General features: G+C 37.8%; 1 protein-coding gene across 2 annotated transcripts; it reads right to left on the reverse strand.

The window, feature by feature from the left end:
* Positions 1–106: 106 nt before the first annotated feature.
* tmprss5 (transmembrane serine protease 5) lies at positions 107–9,232 on the reverse strand. 2 transcript variants are annotated; one of them, XM_024277146.2, is made up of 13 exons: positions 8,453–9,232; positions 7,903–8,041; positions 6,663–6,743; positions 4,879–4,992; positions 4,439–4,574; positions 2,556–2,669; positions 2,451–2,494; positions 2,186–2,348; positions 1,869–2,053; positions 1,688–1,786; positions 1,461–1,603; positions 1,227–1,379; positions 107–288 (listed from the first exon to the last, which is right to left on the reverse strand). In XM_024277146.2, the coding sequence occupies exons 1-13, from the start codon at positions 8,453–8,455 to the stop codon at positions 280–282; spliced, it is 1,383 nt and encodes a 460-aa protein (XP_024132914.1). In that variant the 5' UTR covers positions 8,456–9,232; the 3' UTR covers positions 107–279. The 2 variants fall into 2 exon arrangements, with proteins under 2 accessions (XP_024132914.1, XP_024132915.1); XM_024277147.2 differs by lacking the exons at positions 6,663–6,743; positions 7,903–8,041; positions 8,453–9,232 and having other exon boundaries at positions 115–288; positions 4,439–4,564; positions 4,879–5,190.
* Positions 9,233–9,872: the final 640 nt, after the last annotated feature.

Here is a 9,872-nt window from a genome sequence, read left to right on the forward strand (position 1 = left end):
TGTATCTAGTTGCCATGGAAACTCGCCTTTTCTGAACATGGTTGCCACCTAGTGGTAGGAAGTGTAACTGCAATGAAAAAAAATCAGACAAGGCTGTGTTCAAAAGGCTTTAATTTAATCAATACATTTAAAATATAACAAAAAATATTATTTTTTCCTATGCTGTCTTATTATACAATATATTACTGACATTTAAAGCATAAAAATATGATATATAAGTATATATTTTTCGGATAAAATATGGGTGGCCTTCCTTTGCTCTCGTGTCTTGATCCTTTCTCAGTAATTCTGTTGAGAGAGAGTGATCATTAGCAATCAGTGTAAACTTTCATTACGCTTCATTGAGCAGTTTTTTCCTCCTTTGTGCTGCTGATATAAAAGGAATGATAATGGCCGAGCACGAGGACTGTAATTACAGATTAACAAAGTGATGTAGAGTTATCATTTTTAGGTCATTATTTCATTGATAAAATACTTACAGAAATAAACTGGCTTGGAAAAAGCTTTTGGAGGAAAAGTATGATTGTTCAGCTATAATCATCAAGGGAGAGCTAGTTTTGATCATTTTACTGTGCGCCAATCAATGGTTTTACAGTTATTAATCCGCTTTTGAAATAGAAATGTAGTAAAAAATATTCTATTTTATTCTATGATAATCATAAGAAAATGAGCATGCTAACAACTCAGCTGAACTCTTTATATCACTTCAAATCACTAAATCCATTGAATTCTTTATCCTCTGTGTTGATTTGGAACAATTCTGCAAAGTCAGGTAAAATGATGCGTTCACACTGGCCATGTGGGATGCGTTCAAGAACACGCTCTGTGTGGTTTCATGAACGTGAATCCAGCCGGTAATGTTCACACCAGACCAGCGCTAGACAAGCAGGTAGTAACAGGGAGTTACATTCAGCTCATTCAACTGTTTTGGTTCAGTTGTTTTGCTTTTGGGGCAGATCGTATTCAGATTGAGGAATCTCAGAGTGAACGGAAGTTCAGCCCAATTAGAAACAAACTGGGACCACCTCAAAAGATGAGTCCTGGTCCTGGACCAGGGTTCACTTGCATGTATTCAGACTGAAACTTCGTTCTGGATTATTGGTGGAAACAAACTCTGGTTCACTTTAAGCGGACCAAATGTGTCCAGTCTGAATACACCCTTATACTCCAAAAAATACGGTACAAATAAAAATGATTCCCATTATCAGGTTAAAAAAAGCCTCTACCTCGATCATCTCATAAATCCAGCCCAAGAATTCAGCCACCTTGGTGTAAACCCCCGGATGGTTTGGCTCGGCACAGCCCGTCCCCCAGCTGACGACCCCGACCAGCCTCCACACGCCATCATCCTGGCAAACCAGAGGACCCCCGCTGTCTCCCTGAGGAGGCAAACACAGAAACCCTCCAGTGAAACCATGATGAGTCGAGACAGGACGCAAACACACAAACAGCCGCCTGACCTGACAGGCATCCACCTTTCCTTCAGTGTATCCCGCACAAAGCATCCGCGGCGTGATCTCTCCATTGTACATGCAGGAGCTGTTGCACTTCTTAGTGCTTATTAAAGGAACTGGCGCCTCTTTCAGGGTGTCAGGTGACTGAACTGAGAAGAGAGGGAGACATTAAAGGGGGATGCATTTGTCACACTCCTGTTATCATATTGGAATTGAGAGCTGCAGTGTCTCACCGCCATCCGGCTGTGTGTATCCCCATCCAGAAATCCAGCACTGCGTTCCACCTGGCAGATCGTACTTATACTGAGGCAGGCAGACAGGCCTAATCGTATCTAGTCAGGATTAAAAACAATAAACCGATCTGACAGGGATTAATTTAAGTGAAAAAAACAACTGTTTTCCTGTCAGGTGAACCTGAGAAGTTGAGCGGCGTCCGCAGCTTTATCAGCGCTATGTCGCTGTCATGGCTCCTGTGGTTGTAGTTCTTGTTGTAGATGATCTTCTCCACCGCGTGTCCTGAGTGTTGAAGCATTTTCGCCGAGCTGCGGGTCACGATGCCCGTGTAGACCACCCAGCTGGACACCTGAGGTAGCCTGTAGCTGACATTTGCACAACGAAAGCAGAAGGCGGACAGCGATAAGAGGGAACGCTTCCAGCGTTGCGCAGCTGTTAATGACCGATTGTAGCCCTGTATCTCTGACCTATACGGCTGGAGAGGTCGGCAGTCTTACTTGTGCACACAGTGGGCAGCTGTGACTATCCACTGACGGGTGATGATGGAGCCTCCGCAGGTGTGACGGCTGCTGTAGTACAGACTGACCTGCCAGGGCCACCTGCCCAGCGCCGCCTCAGCTCCCCCTATTATCCTGGGCAGCTTTGCTCTCGTCCCACACTCTACACAGAGACCCATTCATCATGTGAAGAAAAAAAGGAGCTGCTCAGAATCACTCCGTCAGTGATGCTCTGAAGGTCACAAAAAAGCTTTTGTTTTCTCACCGAAACACTGCAAAGCGATCACCTTCCCTGTGCTGCAGCTCCTCCTGAATGAAAACACGGTCTATAACAGAACTACTTTCATGTACTTTCATGTGACGTACTCACCTGAACTGCCACAGACTCTCCAGACTGCTTCTGTGGTCGGCAGTAATTTGTATGAAGCCGTCCGTGTGGTTTGGCCCGATATCTGTCAGATTGACTCCTTTATGCTTGGTGAGTCTAGAAGAGAGTGAAAACAAATATTTTAGGAGAGAAAGATGATTGTTAATGAGGCACAGATGAACAATTAAAAACAGAGTTTAATCCCTTGACGCCTTTTGATGCAAATATGCATCAAACCACTCCAGCTCTAAAATTACCTTAATATAGCCTCTACTGGAAAGCACAATGCGATTTTTTATCTCTAATATTCATATGAACATACCAGGCATTTAATTTATGCATCACGTGATACAGTGAAAATAGGGCGGATATTATTTTACAGTCATACTCAAATAGTCCTTTTTGAGTAACCAAAGCCTTTGTACGCACTATAAGTACCATGAAACACACAACTCATTACATGAATTCAAGGTACTCATAGGGTATTTACTGTGTATATACTGTCTTCTTACATATTATAATTACCATGAAACACACAAACTTACCAGAAGAAATTAAGATACTCAAAAGGTATTTTCCGTGTACCTATTCTCCTCTTACATATAAATAGTAAGTACCATGAGCATTGCATAAGGTTACCACATAAATTCAAGGTATGCATTATGAGCTGTGTACTTACTCTCTTCAGAACCACAGTAAGGACAGTGAAACACATACATTTACCACATGAATTCAAGAATTATATAAGACACTTTTTGTGTACCTTCTTTCTTAGCATGGAAAGTACCATGAAACACAAAACTTACTATGTGAAATCAAGGTACTCAAAACATAATTTCTGTGTATGCACTGTCTTCTTGCATATTGTAAGTACCATAAAACACATAAACTTTCCACATGAATTGAATGCACTCAAAAGGTATTTTGTGTATACCTACTTATTTTTTGTGAGTACCATGAAACACATAAACTCATCACATGAATTTAAAGAACTCACAAGGTTCTTTCTGTGTACCTACTTTCTTTTTACATATAATAAGTACCATGAAAGACACATAAACTTCCCACGTGATTTTGAGGTTCTCATAAAGTACTTTTTGTGTACCTTCTATCTTCTTAAGCATGCTAAATACCATGAAACACACAACTTACTACATGAAATAAAGGTACTCAAAAGGTATTTTCTGTCTCCTTACACATAGCAAGTACCATGACACACACAAACGTACCACATGAATTTAAAGTACTCAAAAGCTATTTTCTGTGTATGTATTTTCTCTTTACATGTATGAAACACATACACTTACCACGAGAGTGCAAGGCTCTAAAAAGGTACTATATGTGTACTTTCTGTCATCTTAAGCATGATAAGTAGTACCATGAAACACACAACTTACAACAGGAATTTAAGGTACTCATAAGATAATTTCTGTGTACCTAGTCTCTGCTTACATGTAGTAAGTACCATGAAAGACCCATAAACTTACCATGAGAATTTAATGTTCTCAAAAGGTATTTTCTGTGTACTTACTTTCACTTTGCATTTAGTAAGTACCATGAAAGACACATAAACTTACCACATGATTTCAAGGTACTCATAATGTACTTTCTAAGTACCTACTGTCTTTCTACGCATGGTAAGGACTGTGAAACACATATAAACTTACTACTCAAAAGGTACTTTTTGCTATGATATGATAAGTACGATGAAACACATGATAAGGAGCCACAAAAATAGCACATAAATACCAACCATCAAAAGAAACATATTAACTTGCCACCTAAGTACCTCATAAACTCAGTAAGTACTACGTAAGTAGCACAAAGGGTTTCCATACATTCAGGCGTCAAGGGCTTAAATGAATTCTGTGAATGTGGGGACACACCTCAGATAACCCAGCTGTTTGCAGACCAGCGTTCCCAGGGAGGAGTTCCACCTATCATAGCAGACTGGCAGCCAGGTAGGCAGCTTCTCCATCTGGATCTCCAGGAGGGAGTTCTCTGGGCTGATTCTATAAAACACTGAGGCTGATTGATTGAAAATCCCTCCAGACGCAGACTCTCAGTCAACACTAATGAACAAGCACGCTCGATGAGCACGCAACGATTTGGAAAAACACAACTATTGATGCTAATAAAGTCGATGCTAAAAGTGTGAGATGTCTTCATGTCAGTCAATGGAAATCTCTCCTGTGAGCAGAAACATGACAAGAGGCAGCTGCTGCACCTCTTCAGAGATGACTCGTGATCCTGTGTGATAACAATCCTGGCAGTATGTCGAGCTGTTATCTTTATTTAGGAAGACATGGATAAAAAAAATACAGACCTTTCCTCGGGTCAGTGACAGAAACTTCCTCGGTTACGTTGCAGAAAGTTGTTTCCTTTGTGTCCCCGAGTCCTACTGGTGTTTGGGAAGAGGACGGCCTCATCAGGAACTTGACTAGATAGGAAAAAAGTCTGAAATCATGTTTTTTTTTTTTTTTTTCCAAAAATTTTAAAGACAACATAGCTGTTAAGATGATCACAAATGAACAAAGCAAACAAAATTACACTTTCTGCTAAGTTAAATCAAATAATTCAAAATAAAATACAGTAAATGTAGTGTCTTATTTTAATTTTTTTGGGATATTTCTTTTGGAAAGTAAAATCAAATATTTCTGCTTAGTAAAATCAAAAATAAAAAAAACAGTAAATGTAGTGTCTTATTTTGAAATATTGGATTTTACAAAGCAAAAAGTAAAATTAAATGTTTCAAAATAAAATTATATAAATGCAATGTCTTATTTTAAAATATTGGATATTACTAAGCAGAATGTAAAATGAAATACTTCTGCTTGGTTAAAAACATAATTTCAAAATAAAAGACTACAGTAAATGTAGTGTCTTATTTTGAAATATTGGATTTTACTAAGCAAAACGTCAAATTAAATGTTTGTGCTTAGTGAAATAAAATATTTCTGCTTAGTAAAATCAAAAATTTCAAAATAAAATACGGTAAATATAGTGTCTTATTTTGAAATATTGGATTTTACTAAGCAAGAAGTTAATCAAATGTATGTGCTTAGTGAAATAAAATATTTCTGCTTAGTGAAATCCAAAATTTCAAAATAAAATGTGGTTAATGTAGTGTCTTATTTTGAAATATTTAATTTTACTACGCTGAAAGTAAAATCAAATGTTTATGCTTAGTGAAATAAAATATTTCAAAAAGAAGACACAATAAATGTTGTGTCTTATTTTGAAATATTTGATATTACTAAGTAGAAAGTAAAAGTAAATGCCTATGCTTAGTAATAAAAAATTCTTCTTAATAATATCAAATATTTCAAAATAAGACACAATAAATGTGCTTTTAATAAAACTACATGACTAACATAAAAAAGGAAGAGCATTCTAAGACAAAAATGGAAGAAAAACATATACTGTACTTTATGTGTTCTCGATATCAATCATATATTTTTTTCTTTTAATTGACTTCTGATAAATTCCTACTTTTAAACCCCCAAAATATTGGTTTTGTGTTCTGCTCAGTTCTGAGTAATTTGCATCAAAGGCTTTATGCTTGATCGGGTGTTGGAAAATAAATCCTCAAAGATCGTTCTGGTGCTTTAGAGCTGCAGACTGATTAATCAGCAGTCAGGCAGCTGATAAGGTTTTTGGCATGCCTGTTGGAATTACCTTATTAGTCTGCAAACACACTTTAATTAACATGGATTTCTGGGGGAAAAAAACCCAAAACAGATGTAGTGGCACAACACATTTCAGGGAGCACTATCTTGAACTTTCACTGCTTTACCTGTTAAACCTGAGTCAGACAGGTAAAGAGACTCAAAGTCACTACTTTAAAACAATGTTTCTCCCATTTCAGATGAAAAAAAATAACTGGATTTGGTGCAACTAATCTTTTAATATAATTTCATGACAGTATTGGTATAGAAACGGACATTTTTTGGCAAAGAGCTGCTGGCAGAAATTTCATTTTGCTCTGCATAAATGACAATAAAGATTCTTGATTCTTGATTCTTGATTGATTCTTGATTTTTTGTAAACTTATTTCTCCTTTCTTTAAAGATTTGCCCTTTTTTTTTTATTTTATTTTATTTGACTCACCTAAAAACCAGACACCGACAACTACGCCTCCCAGAAGTCCAACTGCACACAGCGCTGCCAGCAGCCTCACCAGTCTGTGAGCTAAAACAGCAGAAATGCTGGAATTAGTGTTGAACTTTGATGTGAGCTGACAGGAATGATTAAATGTGAGCTGGTGGTAGAGAACAGTCAACAGTCTAAGACAGGGGTCTGAAACCTGCAGCTCCAGACCTACATGGGACTTCTTATGGTTCTGTGGTTAAAGAAGAATAAAAACTTTAAATTTTAGAAAGTAACGTAAAAAGTGAGTGAATCACAATACAGTTTGACAGATTTTTGGCCAACATTTACCACAAAAAAACTATTTTTTCTATTTCTTTCATGTCAACAAGAAAACATACATTAAAATAATACAAGACATCTTATACAGAGGAAATATAAGGCAGAAGAATGAAGAAAAATGTATTTTTCTGCTCCTGTTACGTGCACACATTCAACAAACAGCAACATCTACAACTATACAACAACTGATTTGTTACCCAAAACAACGTCCGGTATTTAGACATTAAAAACAGTTGAGAATAACATCAAAATTTAAAGAATTTATAAATATCTTCTTTGATTACAGCAGTACATTAATGACATTTCAAAGTCATTTTGCAGTATTTTTGTAGTATTTTTTCTTTGACAAGTTTTTAGAATGTGATTGATGATTTAGTTTCTGTAACTGATTGTTGTTGAACTCCTTGAACTATAATTCATCTTTTGAGGAATTTTGAGGTCAGTAAGCACAGCCAGAATTTATTTTTGAGCAAATTAGACAATTTTAGGAGCACTTTATGATTTAAAAAATACAGTAAGCGGTCACTAAAGTAGCTCTGGTTTAAAACTGGTTATTTGGATGCACAAATGTATCACTTAGACACTGCAAAAAGTAAAAAAAATCTATATATTTTTAAATAAATCACTGCTGACATTACACTACAACCTACAACATTTGCTGTATTTGATGATCTTTTGTGACATAAAGTGTCTTTTATTTTGAAAAACTCTGTCAAAAGTTACTAAAAGGCTATTTTTTATGTTTTATTTATGCCAATTTGCATTTATCATAATAACAATAACATAAATCGAAATCAATGTCTTATTTTTCTAAAGGGAGAGGTTAGACTTTGTGTCTCCTACTGTGAGAAATCAAGCCGAATGCCTCGTTAGGTGTTGAAGGTTGCAGACCTCTGGTCTAAGTCAATGAGTCTGTTACCATGAGTCGTGGAGTGGACGCCCTTCAACCAGCCATGGACTCCTTTGGCCCCCACAACGGCTGTTGTTGCTTCTCCGGGAAAATGATGATTGACGGCTCCAGGGTTCTCAATCACTGATAACGCATCTCCATCAAGACTCTGGAAAAGTCACATTTGGAGCCTTCTTAGAGCACTTTAAAATCTACTTTAAGTGTCAAACATTGTCAAATTTTAGACATTTTTTGTTAAAAAGTTTTTTCTTCTTTTATGACCTCCTGCCCGTCTCATTTACAATCAACAGAAAATGTACTGTTTCAGTAAAAGCATCTTAATTCAAAGCAAATATTCCTATTTTGCTGTATTTCTTGTTACTCGATAAGTGGAAGACAGCTTATCACTTTTAAAACATATGTACACCATGACATGCAGTGTGCAGTTTAATAATTTATTCAATCCACAAATGATAAGACGTCAAAATAGTGACAGAAACAGGTGTGGCGTGCGACGAGCAGCCGCTATCCCCAACGCCTGAAAACAGAACAACATGTGGCGAGAGTGAGGAAGATTTACCATGTTTTCCTTGCGCTCAGTCCTGAGGAGAAGCCGGCGGTGTCGCTGCTCATCTGCACGGCAGCGCCGGAGGTGTGGAGGTCTGTCCTGCACACAGCTGATGAGCTGTTTGCCATTTAACAGAATGCAACTCTGGATTTTCCCCTCACAAAGAGACAATAAGGTCAGCAGCGGTGCAGAGAATGAGGCTGTTGTTTGTTCAGGACGGGGTCATGAGGCCTGTGGATGCGAACTGAACCAGTTCTTTGTAGGTGGTGTGTGTGTGGAGGGGCTGCATCTCCAGAGATACCTCCAAGCTGACTATTGATAGGACACTAGAGCGGAGGGGGGAGTTGCTAGGTAACACATTTTTCATGTGCCAAAAGAATCTGTTCTCACCTGAGACACATTTACAACCTGACAGCATGCGGGGTCTCCGAGAAGGTCATTATTGCAGATTGTTGAAAGTCTCATATCATGTCAGCCCCATCATTTGAAATCCAAAGCCGTCATCGCTCAGCACTCAGAGAAAAAGGACACGCTGACAGCTCACGGTCCAGACTTTTGTTCCCCTCGTCTTTTTGCATATTCATTCCCATAGATCTACTTTTATTTTGTTGTTTTATATGAAATATAACAAAAAATCAAGCAGCTACACAATACATTCCCCAATGAAGAGATTGTGCCCAGTTTAAAATGGATGAGCCAAATATCTTGAGTGTATTTAAACACATGAAAGCCCGCCATCGCCTCATTTCCTGGAAGACCCCGAGGATTTCCATTGAAAAGGCCGTTAATTAAATCCTCGCAGCCGCTGGAACATTTGATAAAATGTATTTACGCATGCCCCGTGTGAATGATGTGGGATTAAACGGAGACCAGGTGCCGGGGAAGAAAATTCCTCCATGTCTGGCTGTCAAGGCCAAACCCCAAGAATCAGCCACGTCTATCCGGTTCATCTAGCAGGTGTCGTGTAAAATGATTTGAAAGTCAAACAGCGAGTAATGAGCATTGTGGAAAGAGTGTAAATTGCATTCAACAGAGCAATACCTGAAATAATATCACCAGGGGTTGTGAGGTTAATAATATCTGATGATATTAGCATAGTGCTGAATTGTTCCCCTACAGAACAGAGAACAGAATGTGTGAGCTGATGTGTGATGGAGAAGTATTTTGTCTCCCTCTTCTGTTAAAAAGGCAACATTTGTATTTACTTCCTATAGATTTTAAAACGATATACATTAAAAAGTTGCAGTAGATACACAAAAAGTAGACTTTAACCTGTTATTCATAGTGTTTGCTTGGGTTTGGCTCTGAAACAAGAAGTTTTTAAAAGTTTCCCCTAAGTACCGTATTTTTCGGACTATAAGTCGCACCGGAGTATAAGTCGCATTTTTTTCAAGTAATTTATTTTACAAACTGGTTGAAAAAAACAATATTA

The sequence above is a fragment of the Oryzias melastigma genome, linkage group LG13 (genome assembly GCF_002922805.2).
Source record: "Oryzias melastigma strain HK-1 linkage group LG13, ASM292280v2, whole genome shotgun sequence".
In the NCBI taxonomy this organism is placed as follows: domain Eukaryota; kingdom Metazoa; phylum Chordata; class Actinopteri; order Beloniformes; family Adrianichthyidae; genus Oryzias; species Oryzias melastigma.